Source organism: Lipophrys pholis (genome assembly GCF_963383615.2).
Source record: "Lipophrys pholis genome assembly, chromosome: 13".
Classification (NCBI taxonomy): domain Eukaryota; kingdom Metazoa; phylum Chordata; class Actinopteri; order Blenniiformes; family Blenniidae; genus Lipophrys; species Lipophrys pholis.
In genome coordinates this window covers 11,926,469-11,947,001 of record NC_137632.1, presented here as the reverse complement: position 1 = coordinate 11,947,001, position 20,533 = coordinate 11,926,469, and the positions used below count along the sequence as shown (strand labels likewise).

The 20,533-nt window shown below is 41.3% G+C and overlaps 1 protein-coding gene across 1 annotated transcript in view; it reads left to right on the top strand.

Annotated features, from left to right (window-relative positions):
- Positions 1 to 212: 212 nt before the first annotated feature.
- agps (alkylglycerone phosphate synthase) overlaps positions 213 to 20,533 on the top strand; it is a 28,524-nt gene continuing 8,203 nt past the window's right edge. The window contains exons 1-15 of the mRNA XM_080478380.1: positions 213 to 412; positions 3,530 to 3,619; positions 4,632 to 4,722; positions 4,814 to 4,934; positions 5,066 to 5,140; positions 6,129 to 6,200; positions 7,954 to 8,033; positions 10,005 to 10,085; positions 11,570 to 11,695; positions 11,954 to 12,062; positions 15,568 to 15,695; positions 16,605 to 16,656; positions 18,394 to 18,470; positions 18,560 to 18,672; positions 19,954 to 20,023. Coding sequence (XP_080334506.1) covers positions 246 to 412; positions 3,530 to 3,619; positions 4,632 to 4,722; positions 4,814 to 4,934; positions 5,066 to 5,140; positions 6,129 to 6,200; positions 7,954 to 8,033; positions 10,005 to 10,085; positions 11,570 to 11,695; positions 11,954 to 12,062; positions 15,568 to 15,695; positions 16,605 to 16,656; positions 18,394 to 18,470; positions 18,560 to 18,672; positions 19,954 to 20,023 — 1,452 coding nt within the window. The 5' untranslated portion in view covers positions 213 to 245. The remainder of the gene's footprint in view (positions 413 to 3,529; positions 3,620 to 4,631; positions 4,723 to 4,813; positions 4,935 to 5,065; positions 5,141 to 6,128; positions 6,201 to 7,953; positions 8,034 to 10,004; positions 10,086 to 11,569; positions 11,696 to 11,953; positions 12,063 to 15,567; positions 15,696 to 16,604; positions 16,657 to 18,393; positions 18,471 to 18,559; positions 18,673 to 19,953; positions 20,024 to 20,533) is intronic.

Here is a 20,533-nt window from a genome sequence, read left to right as displayed (position 1 = left end):
AAGTTTTATATGGTAGATATATTTGACGAGAGCTATATCAAACTGTGTGAGAGTTGGCGTCTGGAGCCTCCACACCCACCACTGTGTCCGGTTCGGTCCACACGGTGTCATGGGGCCGTTAATGCGCCTCATTTGTCCGGAATGTGGTATTTCCCACAGACCATGAACGCAGCCCACTTTCCCTGCGCTGACCTCTGACAGCCGCTCATGGATCCGCTCGCTCCCGTCACTAACACGGAAGCAGCATGGCGGCCAACAGCAGCGGCGGCAGCTCCGACAGGCAGCGCGCTGCACAGCACAGACTCGGCGTAATTGCCGGGCACCTACACAGACCCGTGGCCGTCCTCGCCGCGGAGTGCAAAGCCCAGGAAGCGGATGTGTCCAGCGAGGAGAAGACGGTGCCGAGGAGGAGGTACGAGGCGGCGATGGAGCGCTGGACGAGGGTCTATCCTCTCTGGCTTTTAGCTCGTCGTTGAATCAAACGTCAGCACACCGTGTGCCTGACGAGAGTTACCGGGGTGACATGCTGTGACAAACCGGGTTTCTCCCCCCGTCTAAACATTATTGACGTCTGGAGACTCGAGACTTGCGCGGTGTCTAAGTTAGCCTGTTAGCTCCAGATAAGCCATTCATTTTCTACGGGGTGGGTGCGGTTTGGGTTATCAGCCGGTGTGGTCGACTTTAACTAAGTTAGTCTGCATTAGTTTCCCCTGCTCTTCATCATATCTTGGGTTATTACTAATCTGATCATTTGTAAAGTTCAATGAAGTGTTGTCTGCCAGTCGTTAGCGCGGCTCCTCCAGTGACAGTGAAGATGAGACAGTCGAGGTGGGCTCCAGTCGGGGGTCCTGAGTTCGATCCCCGCTGTGATTACATTGTTTTCCAGGTTTACCACTCTCCCTCCAGCAATAAGACAAGTTATACTGGTCTGTATGTCTGCGGACTGAAAGTGTCGATGCTGGCGACATTTCTACTTGTTTTCCCTTAATGACACAACTTACTTTTATTTTGATTATTAATTTACACACGCACCATTTCACTTGCTTTTTTAAAACAGAAAATCTATATTATAGCTGGAAAGTAGGGATCTTCAAGTGAAACGATGACAACAGTTGGGTGTAGATATGAAACTTGTCTGTTCTGTTGATCTGATTGGTCGGAACAAATGGTGGTCTGACTTTCAACCTATTGGCAGGGTGGCTCCTTCTGAGGAAATGCCTCCACACTGTACTGACATCTAGTGTCAGTCTCAGACAACAGCAGTAAAGTGTACGATCATCACCAAGCACTTAGACTTATGCAATTTAATATGATCCAGGTCAGTAATGCTACAATAAACCCTGCCTATGTTGAGTTTATTAGGGTTTAAGGTTGTCTTGTGCAGTAATGTTGACTCGCAGTGCATCACTTCGTAAAGTATTTGTTTGATATGCTGGAGACGTACAGACACATAATACAAGTGTTTTGTCTGAATTTGCCTGTGTTTGTTCACTAGATGGGGAAACAGTCAGCCACTATCATCCACAAAAAATACCAGAAAATGGTATATTGGTATGCAGAAATCGTATAAAGCCGTGTCTGATGAGCTCCTTCACTTTAACTTTTTGTTTACTTTTGTCCCAGCTGGACTGTGGCAATAAGATTGTTTGGAAAGCTCCTGAAGACACTTCCTCAGTTCAGTATGTTAACTGTTATCTTTCTTGTATGACTAGTCTGTTGGTTTTTCAAGCATAAATCCTGCTATACAGGTTGCTTTCAGTTAAGAGCTTTTCCAGACATATGCCTCACCCTAAACTTAAACAGGCCCAGAGGCAAACTACCGTCTTTACCCTACATCTACTCATCAGTCTCCACACTGCAATGCACCAGTCGAGAAATGTAATCTCCTGTGCAAAGAATGCAAACATCACTTGCGGTTGAAACAATGTTGAAGGTGGCAAGCTATGACTTGATTGTTGTTGAGATGTAACTCTGTACATTAAGAGATCTGTTCAACGTTACAGGCCTGCCTTCCACTGCATCGTTATAAGGTTAAATATTTGTGAAATGAAATTTTATTTGATCATTTAAAGGTAGACAGGTTAGATTAGAATTAGAATCTCGGTCACATTTTTTTTTTTTATTCGTCGGAATAATGTGGCTATTTAATTAATTTGGCTCAACATGATAGATTGACGATTTGCTCCATAGTCTCTACAACATGTGGCACACTCTAAGTTGTCCAGAAATTGCTCAGGAAAAATCAAATCTTTAGTATGGAAAGAAATTCGGACCAGCAACAGAAAGCACACTTGCATCCAGAGTGGACATACGTGTGAGTGAAGTGTGCTATGTGCCTGTCAAGATGCACAGAAGCAGCTTTGCAGGATAAATTCAAATAAACCAACGATTGTCTTCTAACAGAAGCTTGCTAATGACCCGAAACTGCAGGTGCCTGTTGTAGAGAAAGCAGGTCGTCTCACTGACCGAGTAGCATTCTTTCTACTGATACATCTGTATGTATGTATTAGGTATGTTCAGCAGCTCACGGTGAGTATTCATTAAAGTGACTTAGGGTGTCACTCTCATTCCTGCAGTCCCTCGTAATTTATCAGAAACTCCATTCTGGCAGGTATTAATCTTAATAATGGCTTTTACCCCAGTGTTAGCATCCTGTCCTGGACGTCACATGAGTTATAGTGGATCGCTAAGTGGTTGTAGACCTGTCTTTCTGCAACACATCTCAGCACAGCACACTGACCACCTGCTGTATTAGAGTACCGGGTTAGGAAGTTTCATCTTTGCCTGTGAAGCCAGCGATTTTAATGAAAAGTCCCTCGCTTGTAACTGAGTATTTTTGTTTGATAAATTCCACTTTCACTGTCCGTTAGCTTCTTCTCAAAGTCGTCCCCTGGTTGTGCAGCAGAAGTCAGAAAGCAGTGTTGCTGTTTGCATGCCGCCGAGGTGGATTGTTGAGTTATTCGCTGAAACTTGTTAGGCCTGCACACACATTTGGACCTCATCATAAACACGAGCAGTTTAGAAGCTAACAGTGCGTACGAACATCTGACAGACACCATAACTGTAAAATAGTTGAGCGTGTTAGATGGAAATCGCTCACAGCTCAGGGAGTGTCTGCTCGCTTCCATCTGCTGACGGGTTTGTAGTTTTGATAGTGTCGCTCGTGTTCGTGCTACTGTGTGAGCGCGACCTTAAAGCTTGTGTGTTGATAAGACAATATTGATATTGTAGGAGCGTCTGTCTGGAGCCACGCTTGTTGTGAATGTGCAAGTTCGGGTTAAATAACACCTTCAAATAAATTCAAAAATCTCTGAATGATTTTGTAATTTGAGCAGGATTTGACTTTTGTTTCAGTGATTTTCAGCTAGGGAAAAATCAGGAGTAATTCACTTTGAAATAACTGTAAATCTTCTAAAGAACTGTCTGAGCACTTCAAGGACTAACCATTTTTTTTGGTTACTATGTCTGGTAATGCTATCTCATGCCAAGTGTATTGTGCATAGTAAAGTACATGTTTATGTTTCCACAGGCAGGAGATTATGAAGTGGAATGGCTGGGGATACAGCGATACAAAATTCCTCTTCAACAAGAAAGGCCAAGCGGAATTCACTGGAAAAAGGTACATTTTAGCAGCACACACTGCTCTCATATAGTTTGTATTTTTTCTATCAGTGATTCTGAGGAATCAATCGGCGCTGCCTTTAATCTTGTTTCAGTTTTGGTGTTAAGCCTCACCATCCACTCTGCTTGTGTGACTTGAGGCTGCAGGAATGCATTGATCTTTTTCACAGATCCTCCTCTGAACTCAGTCTTTATATTCAGCTCCTGTTCCCTTTCTACTCTCACAACTATGTGGTGCTACTGCCACCTAGTGGCTGGCATCTGAAGTGTTCCTTGCTATAGGAGAAGGTCATCGGCTGGGTTTTTTAATCCTTCCTAAACTCGGTCACAGAAACGATTTTCCACTGGAGACAAAAATTTATCATTTTCTCTTCCCAAGTTTTTTTTAGTTCCTCTAGAAAGTTTTATTTGTATGAAGCAAGAGAAACCGGAGATTTGGGTGCAAGAGATTAGAGAAGTTTTTGAGTATGGCGTCAGTTCAGCATGAAGACTTGCACTTCGACTGTTTTGTTAGTGACCACCTGACTTGCCGGTCTGGTTGTTTTGGGTCATGTATTGATCTGGAGGATGTTGCATAGTAAATGGTTTACCTCTGTCAAAGCTTTTGCAACAACCTGCTTTAAAATCTTCTATCTGAAACCTCGGCTGGTGCTGCTTCTAGTCTCACCGTTTGAAAGGAGTTTTCATTATCGAGTGCATTTCGTATTATTTTGGGCCAGTGCCTCACGATCCCCTGACACGCTCACCCAGTAGCTCAATTACATGAAAGTTGATATATGAGATCAGACAACCACTGCTGCTCTGCTTGTTTGGTAACGTCCTTCAACTAAAACATCATACTTTATCATTATGCGAGGATGTGCTTTTTAATAATCCACATAAAGCGTTTCGATATTTTCATGCTTGTTTCCTTTTTTTTGTGCCTCTGCTGCTCGAAGTCTTCCAACGCACGAGACTTGGTTGGTTACATTTAATGAGTGGTTTTCTCTGTTTGTCTTCTTTCACTCCAGGTATAGACTGAGTGGTATGATCATCCCGGGCCTGAAAGATTGGTTTGAGGGCACATTTGGCGCCAGCCTTCAGCACAAAACTCCAGCAACGGTGAGCGCAGTTCGTTGATTTGTTGTGTCTTGGGTGAATGTACGACGCATAGTCACGGCTACTAAAACCACAATGGTTTGTTTTGTTTCAGCCCATTCTGAATAGCAGTGCTGTGCAGCCTCCCACTTTAAATGAGGCCTTCGTGGAGGAACTGAAATCCACAAGTATTCTCTTCTCTCACGACGCAGAGGACCGGGTGTTTCGAGCCCACGGTAATGCAGAGAATAGAAATCGCATACATACATAGTCACCTTTGTAATGTCTGTAATTCACAAAATCCTGTGTTTAATGTAGCAATATTGTGGTAATCCATGGTAAATGTGATCATATGTATGTGTTTCAGGCCACTGCTTACATGAGATCTTTGCACTACGAGAGGGGAAACTCGGCCGTGTTCCAGATATGGTGGTTTGGCCAAGTGAGTTCACCGAGACGGTTTATCCCTGTTACCACTGTGACGGTTTTTTTTCCCCGAACCATCGGTTCGTTCTTTTTCCCTCCACCCACACAGCGTCACTGATCCTCCTCCTGGCTTTAGTGATTTAAAGGGTTAATCTCTGCAGAGGCAGGGATATTAATATGTATGAGTGGAAGCTTAATAAGAAGCGTCAGGGGGAGGATGGTTGACACCCAATACTCCACAGTCTGGCCGTGCACAGCACACGCTTGAATTATGATTCCGAGATTGGTTTTCTCTTGTTTTGGTCGGCATTATTTTATCATGCAAATGAGTCTTGACTGATGGCTGAAACTTGATTAGCAGTCTCCCAAATGAGCAGCAAATCTCAGAGCAAATGTAAGAATATTTTTATCTACACTGGTACCAAATCTGAACTTTTCCCCGTTCCCGCATATACGCCCGCATTTGATCAATCATTTACATCCCTGCGTTGTCCTTTCAAGTCGAGCTGTGTATTTTAATTGGAACTTAAGTGTGTCAAGGTATAATCCATTGGATGGCAAACTGTACCAGAATATGAGCATTTGTCAGTGACTCCCGGGACCAGCCAGGCGCGTCCATGTGGGTGGGCATTGCTGCTCTTTCCACTCCACTCCATAGTGTGAATGGATGTGGGCCCTGTGATTGGCTAAAACACATCTGTATTGATCCAGCACATCCCACCCAAGAGAGCGTAGCTCAATACAGGCTTACTCCGCCCAAGAAAAGCCCCGGGCAAATAAAGATGCCCCGTCTCTCAGCCGGTTCCTCCTACTCTAATGGCACAGGCAGCCAGTATCCACATGTTGTCTACTGTGTGCATATAGCGTTACATCCTACCCTCTATTTCCTTTGCGATGTATTTGCTTTTGTTATATGAGCATTTACTATGGCAGATGGCTGCTGAAAACACTTCCTTTATCATGCTTTCTGTTTATTCTTTTTTAAATTGTGTGTTTTATTGCAGACTGTCACAGTGATGTGGAGAAAATAGTGGCGCTGGCGTGCAAACACAATGTTTGTTTGATACCATATGGAGGTAAGTCATGCATACAAAAAAGTTACCATATACATACCGCATGAGATTAACTTTAATGCATCTTTGTTCTCTTTCTCTGCTTTTGAAACATTACAACCTAGCCCTATGGTCAATGACCGTAAAGGGTACATTAAGTACGACTGACAGAATTTCCTGATTTGTTGTGAGATTTTAGTATCCGAACATAAAGATAATAGCAGTCAGTGTCTTACTGAGGCAACACACTGAGATTAAGCCACCTATCTTGTTTTGGTCTCACACAATATCATTTAGTACTGCCAACTCCATAATTGTGGTAAATAGCTGATATATATAAATATGTAATCCATAAAAGTAATTTTCTCATTGATGCAGTGAAAGTCTTAACCATCCAGTCAAAGTAAAATAACATAATACATTCTGTCTGTAACATTCTAGTTAAAATATTGTGAAATTATAAAACGTGTTTGCTGCAAGATTCTTTTTTATTCACATAAACATATGGACAAGCTCATTTGAAATCTATACAGGTGCATCGCAAAAACATTACAAACTTTACAAGTACATGGATTTTTCAGTTATGGGCACACTCAAGACGCAAACTAAAATTCTGAATTCTGATAACCATCACTCCTTTAAAAAAAAAAAAAAAAAAAAAAGAAATCAATATTTGATGTAATTAAAAGCATTCTTTAAAAAAAAAATGTTATGGTATTTTTTTTTAACTTTCACTACTTTTAAGCTAAAATTAGAAAGATTTAATGAAAAGCCTGGTCAGGTAAGTATTTGTCAGTATGTATATATATAAGTTTTAGTGCTTGAATTAAACTATTGTAAAAATGGACTTTTCCATTACATTCTGATTCGCCAGCATGTCACACGTTTGTAACATGAACTTCTCAGGGGCATTTAAAACTCACAAAGTAATGTGTTAAAAATAAACCACTTAAATGTGACAAAATAGTGAGTTAAATAGTTTAAGCTGTGGGAGCGTCACAGTTATGAATTTAAGAGTTCAGGATATTCAGAGTGTTCAAGGTTAAATTAATTTGTCATTCATTTGTTGTCATTTCACTAGCATTTGCATACACATAAGAAATTAAACGTGCACATTAATTAACTACTATCCTATATATATATATATATATATATATATATATGACTTGCCCTCCATAGTCACCTGACCTAAACTCAGCTGACGACCTCATGAAGCTCATCTAGAGTGCACAGCAAAGGGTGGCTAATTTAAAAGATCAAAAATATAAAACACTTTTTGAGTTCTGCCACACTTTTTTGTTTACTACAAAATTCCATATGTTTTCATTCATTGTTTTGAGGCTTTCTGTGGGAATCTTGAATGTAAATAGTGAAGAAACGGAAGACAAAACATTGAATCAGAATGTGTCCAAACTTTTAACTAGTTTGTTTATATAAAGGCAAACATTCAGCCACATCAAACCTTATTTTAATATGACATTAATTAGTATAATATTAATTACACAACATGTTGGAAACTCTAATGCATACCATTATATAATTTCCTAACCTGTCACAGTAGGTGAACGCACATGTTTATTGATGGCTCCTGGAATTTACTCATGTTGGATCCCCAGTTTGTTTCAAGCTGGTTCGCTATGTATGGAGCACTGGGATATTTAAGGCGAACTGAGCCAGTCCGTCCTGTGTTTTCTCTGCTATGACAAGCCAAACTGTGCTGTTAAAAAAAAAAAAAAAAAAGAGGCTCTATTGTACAAGTTGTTTTTCTCTCTTTCAGGAGGGACAAGCGTCTCCAGTGCCTTGGAGTGTCCCCGAGAGGAGACTCGATCCATTGTCTCTTTGGATACGTCACAGATGGTACGCAAGTGCTTGCAGCTCTGACGAGGAATAACTAATAAAGTACTTTATTATACATTTTCAAATATCACAGGAATTTAGTGAAGAGTCTAAAATTGTAAGCTGAAAGTTTTGTTTCAGAAAAAAAATGCACCATGCAAAAAGCATTTCTGTATATGAATAGAGGTTGACTTAATGTATCAATATCGTTAAAATATATAGATATAAAACTTCACAAAAACTGTTGCGGCACACATGAGAGTGGAGCCAAAGAAACTTTTGTCAGGTGTGGGTGTGACTGTTTATCTGTTCACTTTGGTTGAATACTTTCATGGAGAATGTGTTATCTGTCAGTGATCCCATTCAATAGACATGTAGAGTTTTGTTTTAACTTAAAATTCCTCAATAAGATTGACTTGTTTTATTCGACTAGCAATATTATTTTTGCACCTGGTTGCTGTGACGTTGCTCTTGTGTCTTATGCTGTCAATTCACACTGCTACATAGGGCATTTAGGGCATTATCAGAGATATTTCAAGGCAACGTTAGTAGAAAATGCGGAATACAAAGTGTAATGGCTGGTTTAGAAATCATACAGTAAATTGTAATTTTTGCAGGGAAATTGTTTTCATAGTAGATGTCGCATTGCGTTAAGTCGTGACCTTGAGTGAGGGGGTTGGAGCAGAAAGGACATCCTGCGGGAAGACTTGCCAATTGGTGCAAGTTGCAAAGATTTGCTTGCCTCTGTAAAATGGAGCAGTTGAAGAGACACGACACCTAAAATTGTCATAAACTGATTAATCGGTTCTTTCAAAATGTATTTTGGTTTGTTTGCTCCATGTCTGCATGTAGGATCCAGTGAAAGTAGCACAATCTCCTCCTCCTGTTATCTGACAACCTCTGGGGCCCACCAAGCTCACAACAGGCTGTTGTTTTCTGTTCGCCCTGGCTAACTGCAGTGGCGTCACAAACAAGTAGAGAAACAAACTATGATTCAGTTCTGAACAAATTGCATCAGATTATCAGCAGTACAGTCCTTTGATCCTGTCACACATTGATGTGATATACAAGCTGTCTGCATGCTGCTAGTCTTACCAGTCATTGAATTCGGTGCCGCAGACATCAGCAGCCAGAGTTGTGTGTCAGCGGTCAGAGGTGAGGTGGCTCCCATGGAGGCACATGAAAGGAGCAATGTGCCAGGAACATAAAGTTTATTACCTTTGGAGGATAATTGATAGCATGTATGAGATGACCTCCTGCAGGTAGGGGTCGGTCAGCAGCCCAGCGACCTCAACTGGAGCCACATATTTGGAATCAGATGTTAACCTCAAAGAAACGGAGTGTTGTCTCCACGCTGCAGCCTCTCTGTAAACATTTATTCTCAGACTCGGTGGAGAAAAGCGTACGGCGTTGAAAGCAAACTGTCTCCAGGGACTTCTCCTCAGAGCTATGTTTATGTCTCGGTGAGATATTTTAAGGCAGCGTGACAGATGCAGGGACAATCGGAGTTCAGATGATACACATGGGGATACACAATATATTTTAGGATTCTGTTACTTCAAATCAGAGGTTTTACACTGTGAAACAAACATTGCACACTGATCAGCTCAAACATTATCACCAGATATTATTTAGTAGCACCGTTTGCTCTGCATATGCAAAAACTGATCTGTGTATTTTCAGACCTTTCTACCAGAACTAGCATTAACTTCTGTAGTAGTTTGAGTTGCAGTGGTTCGTCCATTGGACCTGAAAACACGAGCCAGACTTTATTCTTCACATGTACCAGTTTTTTACTTTTGTGTATTTTCTTCGGACAAAATGTTCATTTGCTGCTTAATATATTCGACCCTATAGCATATGCCACGATAAATAGATGATTGTTATCCACTTCACCTGTCAATGGCCTTAATGTTCTGGCCAATTGGTTATCTGTACAAAAAGAAATTATTGTAAATGTGTACAACCTGCTGTTTGTGTTGTTTATGACAGAACCGCATTTTGTGGATTGATGAGAAAAATTTAACTGCCCATGTCGAAGCTGGCATTGTCGGTCAGGATCTGGAGAGACTGGTAAGTGCTGCTCGTCCATCCATATTAACTCTCTGAAATACCTTCTTGGAAAATAACGGTCATAATTATAACGGAGAGAATGTGGGCATGCAGGATCCCTGCACCCGGTCACCTTGGTACTCCCTGCTCTGTCGATCGAACGGGGTTTCTGAAGGAGCGTGAGATGGGAGCAGAGTGCTGAAGGGGAAAGATTAGAGAGTAAGACGGTGGTCATGAGCAGATGGCACCATCAAGCTAATTCAGAAAAATGGAGAAGGAGCGGGTGTTTGATGTAGAGGAATCCGTGAGCTGCATGTAAAGCAGACTCCACCTCTGCATTCAGACTGGGATGTTTTGATAGAGCAGATGGGTCGGCATTAAAAGCTGCCTTCCAGAGGAGTGCTGTGATAAAACCAGGCCTGACTTTACCCTTGTGCTTCTGGGTTCATTGTTGTTATACTTTAAGGTCTTTATTATTATTACTATTAAATGTTGTGCCTAAAGATGCAATCTTTTGGGGTTACGGCCGCCCCGAGGAGACGTGGCGCCTTCCTGATGACATTCTTCCCGGAGCCTTGAGGCGGAGCATCTGACGAGCTGTTTTCTTAGAAGCTGTTTTTGTGTCACAAATGCACAAATATCTGCAGACGCACGTCGTCAAGTTAATCCCACACGACATGTGATAAAGTCATTTACAGTATTTTGTGTTCTTCGTCTGTGAAAGATGAATTTGCAGCTACTATTATGAATCACAGTGATTAGGAAAAACAGCCCATCTCTTTTACAGAGACATTTTTTTCAAATGGTTCTTTGCAAAACATACAAAAAAACGATGCTTACAAACACATTGGATAAATATAATTTACCCTCCCATGAAATGATAGTACCATTCATTAATCAAAGAGATAGATTTTGCAAATACCCACATATACATTAAAAGAACTGATCTGACAAATGTAGCAAAAGGAGAAAAGATGTCAAGGAAGGGAAATAAAATGAACTAAATATATAAACAATAATATCACAGAACTGCAATATCGGTAGCATCCATTCTTTTTATACAAGTTGAAAAAATGTTGCCAATATTCTGAGCACAGCTTTTTGTGGTGTAGCAACTGTTATAATTTCACTAGTAACAAAATGGTAAAGCACCCAAGATAAATGCTTTCAATGAAATCAAATTAAATTCAGTCGGTATTACATACATGGCATCAGTGCTGCAAACAGACTGACCTTTAACATCGCCAAATAATTCACTGCTCTCTCTTTACTTCTTTTGGGTTACATTTGGTAGCATAAAGTGAGAGTTTTTATAGTTCCATTAACTGTAACCTCACTTATTTTCTGTTTGTTTTTTTCCTCTGCTTGCTCCTGGTTTGTGTTGATTAGTAAGGCATTCTTGTGGGTTTACAACACTGTTTTCTCATATTTGGCTGGCTTTTGACTACAGTAAACAAAACCAAGCAAAAAAAAAAAGTCTGCTTTGTTTTTTTTTTTCATCACAGCTTAATGAGAGCGGCTACTGCACGGGGCATGAGCCCGACTCCATGGAGTTCAGCTCCCTGGGGGGCTGGGTAGCAACCAGAGCATCAGGCATGAAGAAGAACATCTATGGAAACATTGAGGACCTTGTAAGTCACATGACTTTTTTTCTTTCTTTTTTTTTTTTTTCCCACCTTCCTGTTTTTTCGAGACATGTGACACAGTTACCACAATATATTTACAAAGAAAATGATTAGCAAGCGTTTTGCGGACTTTAACCTCACAGTGTCACTTAAACTATGCATGTCTAACAAGCATGACTATGCCCAAGTTTCTGTTTGGTTTATGTGTATGTGAAAGCAGAATTTAGATGTTTATTTGCCCTGCTGTGTGCTCTGATTAAATAGGTTGTCCATGTAAAGATGGTCACCCCGCGAGGCGTGATTGAAAAGAGCTGCCAAGGCCCACGCATGTCCACCGGGCCGGACATTCACCACTTCATCATGGGCTCAGAAGGTTTGTCAGCTCTCTGATCGGATTTCAGTGTGACCAGGGCATTCGAGCACACGTGCAGTTGTGTGAAACTTTGTGCTAATGAGGGATTGTGTGCACGCCCGTAAAAACCTTGTGATGAAATCGTAACATCAGGACGGTTCTCATGCCGACCGGCTCTTACACATTAAACTAACGTGGCTGGAAACGTGATCTGGAGGGGTGTTAGTTAGGAACCAGCAAGTGTCCTCTGCTCCCCATCTGCAGTGCCCTGTCCTTGTGTATGCCCACAGAGAATACTGCCATATGCCAGGCTCCCCCTACATAATGAGGGGGTTCAGAGACTCTTGGCATCACTATGTTAAACAGCTGTGGAAACAAACTTTATATTCACCCTACAAAGCTCAGCAATCTGCTCCCTGACTGGACTGGAAGTGCTGCAGAAATCTCTATTTGTACTCATTACAAATGATTTTGATAGCAGAAGTAATGTTTCATGAAGGCCATGCAAAATAGCAAATATATGTAGTATTGCTTTCAAAACAACTATTGATGTTAAGTTACCGCACAGAGGTTGAAATGAACATTTAGCATGTCTGCAAGAGCTGCACACACAAACTCTTTGTGTTTCTGTGAAGTTTTATATTCACCCTCTTGCTTTTCAGGTGTATGAATAGACATACGAGAGTATTCTATACTGTCTAATGAAAGGGAAAGACTTCTGACGAATGTAACTTATTTAGGTATATTAGCAGACAGGGAATTTCTAATATAACTGAAACAATTTGCAAGAATTAAAGATTTTCAGTTCTAAGATAGTGAATTAACAAACATGACAAAATGTCAAGTTTGTTGCAGGATACATTTTCAACATTTTGTTTGTAGACGTATTAAATAACACATGTTGGTACTAACATCACGCAACAGTTTAACAAAATGTGATTTATTTATTTTTCCACTAAGAAAGAGGATTAAACATTAACTTGTGATAACAGTTAGACAAATATATATTGACTCGTGTGTGTGTGTGTGTACCTTTTGGTAAAACACTTTTTGTAACATATCTCACCTGGGGAGAAAAAAACTGAGCTTTGAGAAGAGACCAGATCATAAAATAAGGTAATAAAATCAAAGATTAGATGGCTGCTGTGGTCGGCGCGGAGATGGGGGAGTCCCACACGTCTCCTGGAGTGCATGTTCTTCTGGGAGGCCTAACACTGAAACTAAAGAGGTCACACCCACCACATGGCCTCATTAAAATTATCTACCTCATCACCCGGAGAGCCCCAGCCTGCAGCTTGACAGTAGGCCACAGCAACAACGGCAAAGCGCCACACTAAAACCCTAAACTCGTCTCTGCATGATAAGTAGAAGGCATCCATTTTAGCAGAAATTACTGCGAAACCTCGAGCTTCTCATTCTGTGCACAACAACAGGTCTGTCTATCTGTCTGACCTTGAAGGAGCCTGAATGCAAAATAGGTTGGTTTTTTTTCCTCCTCCCTATTACAACCGGTGTAAAAAACGATTGGAATGATCAATGATAATTCTATTCCCTTTTAACCCCTTTCAAACGTGGAGAGAATAACATGAGGCTAGTTAAGGCTCATCTAATGTCCAGAGTTAAAGGATTGATTGTAAAGAAGTGAGTGTCGCCACCAAGGTTTTTATTTTTTTCCTCTCTAATAATTGTCCTGATCCTTCTTGGCCATTAATTCCTCTCTGCACATACTAATCCTGTAAAATGAGGTTTTTATCACACAGATAGTTGCCGTAAAAATGGCTTAATCGCACACTAGCATTTTGTTGGATTGCATCCATCCCAAGAGAGTGTTTCTTTTTCTTTTTTTTTTTACTTTGCTCCTTTTATTGCCTCCCTTATGCCCTTCCCCTCTCTCTCTCCTTCTCTCTCTCACTTTCTCTCTCTCTCTTCCTTCATCCAAGCCCCCACCCCTCTCCTCTCAGTAGCTCCTCCCGCTGTCTGTGAAGAAGGAGGAGCCCTCCTTCCTCCTTTGTTGAAGCCCAGTGGAGTTACATGTTTTCCACTGGGCCACTAGGGAGCAGCATGTGGCATGTAGTGTCACATTAGAGGGCTCATTAACAACCATTACAAGCTGAGGAAGACCCCTAATGGACTCATGTGAGATACAGCTATTAAATGAATGTGAACTATAACAATGCAGGACTTCCAGGCAAGAGTAAAGCAAAAAGTGAAGAGCAAATAACATTTAGAAACGAGCCAGATTATTCATGGTTGATTTCTTTTTTTATTTCTTCTTTTAAATATTAAAAATATTTTTAATATAAACGGCAATCATTTCATATCAACTGACACTGTAATTTATCTAGGAACTGTAAGCATACTTTAAAAGGGTAAAATAAATACTGTCAGAGGACAGTGCATTTGATACACGGAGGTCTCTGTTTTTGTGATGCTGACCTTGTTATGTTATAGAAACGAACCTCAGATTTTTGGGGGAAAAGCTGCAACAATTGGAGTACCTACATATAATACACCTACTAACTATAACTGAGTTGATCACAACATTTAATCTTTAGATACAGAAGAGGTAAGGGAGGAGAAAAAAAAAAAGAATATGGGTTTTATATGACAAAATGCATTGCTTAGGCAGAAAAAACCCCAACACCATCAAGACCCAGCAGAATTGCAGGGATGCCACTTTATAACAAAGCATCCCTTGTGTGCCAGGTCTGCTATGTGACCTGGGAGATGATTTAAGAATGGTGCCCACAACTTAAACTCTCTATTGGCAGAATCTTAAAAATCTCCCCGTACCACTGGTCGATGGGGACAAAAGTACATTTTGAGCCAGTGTTATACGTGTATGTGATTGTGCTCTTTACAAGGTCATGAGGAAAACTATTCCACTTTTCAAAAAGATGAATTTATTACCCGCCTGTTCAGTTCAGCCGTTTCAGTTTCTCTGTGTACTTTGTTGTTAATAAGGTTTAGGTTTTGCTTTGTAACTTGCATTCAAACAGATATTTTGGCCACATCTGGTCAGAGCACGACAGACGTGCCGAGATGTTTTCTACCATTATTATTTTCTCAAAAGGTTTTTATTTAATAGAATGTAATGAGCATAAGGACATTTGCAATGTGACAGGAGAGCCGAGTGTGGTTTTCAAACAAGCAATTTGACTCCTGCAGCAGCAACGGTAGCTAATAGTTGCCTGTTTTCCGGGTCGTGAGGTCAGCCAGCGGTTTCCTTGTACCTGTCTATGTGTTGCTGCTGTTGGCCTCGCAGCCTTTGATAGAGCCCTGCTTTATTTCCTCCTGCTCTTATGCTGATAAATCTTAGTTGTCCCCTGGTGTGTGGTAGAAAACCAGAGTCACTGAGTGAAATGTGAGACAAAGGTCAGGCCTTGGGTCCCTTGAGACATGCAGCAGAGCTCTGGAAAATGGTCTTGAGTTCCTTTCTCAAAGGGTGTGATCACAATAAAACGTAGGAACTTTTCTGGTCACAGATTGTGATTTATTTATTTATTTTTTTTCGTTTTCCCCACAGGGACGCTCGGGGTGGTCACTGAAGTGACGATGAAGATTCGTCCCATGCCAGAGTATCAGAAATACGGATCGGTGGTGTTTCCTAATTTCGAGCAGGGAGTCGCCTGCCTTCGAGAGGTTGCCAAACAGGTAACGTGTTAAACTTACTGCTTCACCGTCACATCACAGACTGATGCCTTTGCCATCACTTTTTTTTTTTTTGTCTTTCTTAATCAGAGCGCCAAAATTTAAAAAATGCATTTTTCAAGTGAAATGAAATCAGAGAGCAGCTGTAATCAGACCATTGATACAACTAAACAAGCAGTTGTTTGTATTCACTGAAAGTGTGAAGCCATCTGATGTCCCTTCATCCAATTTTCCCTGAAATGTTTTGTGTCCACTTGTGGCCTCAGTATTTACGGCTGTTGTCTCATAGCCTCGACACACAAAGTCCCTATTTTTTTATTTTATTCTAGAGGCTATTGACCACCTGCGTCCAATTATCGCCTGCAGTGTTGGCGGTATGTACGGCATCACTGGTTGTACTCTGCCTTTATCGGAGCTCTTTAGTTCATTCTGGCTGCTGATTCAGTAAATTCACACATTTACTCCTTTTACCACTTGTTTTGCTGCTTTTGTGTAAAACCAAAACAAACAGGCTGAAAATGAAACCTTTACGATGCCATACTGCGTAGGATAAATGCAAATAGCAGATGGAAGTGAATTCCCTAGAATGGCGCAATGGACTCTTCAGATAATCTCGTGATTAATAAAATGTAGAGCATAAAACTGGAATTATTGTGTTGCAATACATTGTTGAACTGAATTTATTTATGTTTAGAAAGAAATTGTTTAAAATGATGAAACAGGGGCGTCAATGTAAAATGAGCCTGTGTGGCTGTGACAGGTGAGTGAACGGTATTCCAAGCTCTTTGAGAGGGGGTCGTCCTCGAACACTTTGAAATATTCCTGCAGCAGACTGAATATACGGTGGTCTTCTGTCATCTGTAAGCTTCACTTTGATTCAAGGAAACTTATGTAGACTGTTTCTTTTACCAGAGGTGTGCTCCAGCATCTATACGGCTAATGGATAATGAGCAATTCAAATTTGGTAAGTTCTTTTGTTTTTGGTATTCTTCCTGTGAATGCCAATCTCTCATTTTAAGTCGCATTTGTTTTCACCTGGTTGAGTTATTATTTTTTCCTTCTGAGCTTTTCAGCAGAAGCTGAAACTGCCATGAAATGAAGAAGAAAAAAAATAAACTAAACATTTTCAGTTTTAATCTCGCTTCTACGGCTTGTTCTTTTTGTTTCATCTTGAAAAGACATTATTTTCCACATGAAATCGCCTCATTTTCTCTTCATCTGAAGTTATGTCAATTTTCAGATGACTCATTGTGCCCTCGTGAACATTCATTAATTCTGTATTAATCCATTAATGCATATGCAGATTATTGTGCGTTTCCGCTGCACCAACAGCAGTACCAGCTTCACATAAAACACACACACACACACAGTGTGATTGGCTATTGAAAATGTAAGTCATATCTGCTGTAAAGAGTTTTTATTGGAAATAACTGACCATACATGAAGCACTCCGCCATTGTTTCATGAGGAACTTAAAAGCTCTCACGTTGAATATTTATCACCACTTTGATCAGGATTTTACATAACAATAAAAGTCTGCGATGAGGCGTGTAGTGATGCGACACTGGAAAGCACCAAATTGTTCTACTGATCATCTCTGCAGCAGAATCGCAGCGAACGCACACCACCGAAGATTTTTAGGCACAATGAAAAATCATCCCGGCCAATATGAAGTCGTTGCTATGGTGAAGTTTTTTAATGTTGTTTCTTAAGGTCTAGAGGAATGTATCTGGCGTTGCTTGAGATCTCTAAGGTTCTCCACTCTCCAGGGATCTCATTATCTCCCCCATATTCCCCGTTTCCTCTGAGTTGGCAGTTCTTAGCATTAGGCAGGAAAGATGAAGTGACCAGTTTTATATTTTATACTAATAACTAAAACTCGTGCCTCTATGACACCTTCTCGGTCCTATTACTGGCCTGTCCCTACTGTTTATCGCAAAGGCAGATTTCGTGTGGTCTGGAATGACGGATACAACTGAAATCCTCCTATCTTGATACACAAGATGAAAATTAAGATTTATGTTGTCAGAAGGAGCAGCAACATGTGATAGAAAGGAAAAAGCAAGCACACTGCCGAGCCACAGCAGGGAGAGCTAAAAGTAGGATCATGCCCAGTTTATGCCCAATTCTCCCTCTCTGGATTTTGAGTATTTAATTAACGAGTATGATGGCTGTGAGAGACCTTAAGACCTGCAATCAAAATTTGGAATGGAAACAATTAGGACACTAAGTGATGAAGAGACTTGAGCATGGGGGGAAATAAATGAACTGTTAAGTCTCAGCGACATCACCCATGACTTCCCCACTGTGATTGATAACCATCCCATTGGCCCCAGCCCCTCATTTTCGCTTGTCCACAGGCGCTTTTGTGCGTCCGATCAGGAATAAATCAAAAAGTGTGGGTGAGGAAGACGGATATCACCGTGTCAACCCCACTTCCCTTCGGAAACTCTCTGATTTATTGGCGCTGTCGCTGGCAGCCACTGGCCAGTTGTAAAGTTATTCAAATGTTACCATTTATTTTTCCCCTCTTTTTGCGTGAAAATCCAAATAAATGTGACTCGCTTGCCCCCTCGGAGCGCTGGAGGGTGCAGGCAGGAACAGGCTTTTACCTCATGTGTGAACAATAGCATTAGTTTCCGAGGCGCACCTGTGGGGGGGGGGGGTAAAGAGAGCTGACTTTTATCTTACATTTTCACAGGTCATGCCCTGAAGCCTCAAGTATCTTCACTTTTCACTTCCTTTTTGGACGGGTTGAAGAAATTTTACATCACCAAGGTGAGAAATATAATTCAAAGTGAGCGCCACCAGTCTCATAGCTGCAGGTGTTTCTCCGTGAAATATGATTCCACCTTTTATTGTCCCAGTTCAAAGGGTTTGACCCCGACCACTTGTGTGTGGCCACCCTGCTGTTTGAGGGCGATCGTGAGAAGGTCCTGCAGCACGAGAAGCAAGTTTACGACATCGCTGCAAAATTCGGGTAAGCTGCCGTTGCTCTCGTTCATAACTCTCTGTTTCAGAATGAGGACGGGCCGTATAGAGCGCTGAAGTGCCATTAGGTGGAGCTTCAATCATGATGTGGATTAGCTCGAGGACCTGATGTTACTTAACCAGGAGATTTGTAACGGCAGTGAAAGGAAAATCACACTTAAAGCACTTCGAACTTGGCCCTCCTCTCTGTAGTTTGTATCGGTTTGGATTGATGAATCACCTGTGGATGTCATCCTGTCAGGGCAGCTTTAATGTTAAAGTAAGTGTGGTGTGGGCACTGATCTCAGGCCACAGCTCCCTCCAGGACAGCTCGGGGCGAGAGGACACAGCTGGGGTGTGCTCCACTGCTGTGATTGATCATGCAACAGATCTGCGAAGACTTTGCTGTAAATCAGTTACCCAACAGCATGAGAGGGAACCTCCCTCCATCACAGGCCTGCTTTAAACGTGTCGCCGTGGCCCACTTTCATAGATCGCTTCATAAGTGAAACTTTGTGCCAGTGCTTTAATCGAAAACTACTTTTTTGGGGGGGGTGGGGGGGATTACTTAAAAGAAGACTTAAGTAATTTTTTGATCTTGTGAAACTGAATTGTTGACCTGTTGTTAGTTACATTCTGTCATATGTATATACATTATCAGTATTAAAGTATAAAGTAGGTTTATGTTTCATTAGGATTGATCAGTAAAACTTTAAACAGTCATCCTGCTATAAAGAAACCAACAACCCAATCATATTGTGGATCATTTCTGGGCACTGATTTCTTCCTGGCTCCTTTTGTTTAATATTCCAGCTATACATGACTGTGTGGCTCGGTGCTTATTGCAGCTGCATTATTATTATTAGCTGCGTTGTTGTCAGTTACTCCATGAGAAGCGTTTCACTTACATTAACATCTTCTGTATGACTGCATTATTCCAAATAAATCTCGATCAGCCATCAGATCAAGTGCCTGTGATGGATTGGTTCACTTTGCTTCGGTGAGGAATGTTTTCCTGTGGTGTTGCAAAACAGGAAGAAGGGTGAAAATCAATATAGTGATTTTCTAATGAGCTTGGCCTGATTAGTTTGGATGGTAGATGAAAATGTGATTACCCACTGCAGGTGATAGATGTGTGGCTGACCTGTGGCGATGCGCGGAGCATGGCGCCATTGATCCGCACATTGTTGGATTGACAAGCTCCATGACGGCCGTTGAGAGGGGGAGCGGCCCAACCAACAGAGCTCCAAGAAAAGAGCTGTTAAATATTAACCCTGTTGTCTCCTTGCAGGGGCCTTGCAGCCGGAGAGGACAATGGGCAGAGGGGCTACATGTTGACCTTCGTCATCGCTTACCTCCGGGTGGGTCACTCCTCTGGCTTTCTCTCTGCCTGAGCTGACAGGCAGGTGGGGCGGGCGGCGAGGCTGCAGTTTGACAGCAGATAGGAAAGCAGCATAGAGACGCTGCAGCATATGACCTCAGGAGGTCTCTGATTTGATCTGGTCACAGTTGCTTACAATAGAGCGCTGACTTAGGTCAGTCCTGTTACAGATTCTTCTGATACACGCAACCACAAGTAGAGAGTTTACATCCACTTGTAAAAAAGTCACTGATAGCTTTCTGCAAGTTTTCTCTTTTTCAGAGAAATAGAAGGGAAGACTAATTAGAGAAAAGTGCCAGATTTACATACATGCAGGTAAAACAGTAAAGCTGTAGAATGAAGGAAATATCAGTCCACACATCAACACGAAAAGTTTAACACCCTAAAAATACAAAATGTCCTTTCTGTTTAGACTAATTTTAACTGTAAAATAGATTCTGTGAATATCCTAAAGAAGCAGTGTATTGTATCACTACTGAGATTACCATAA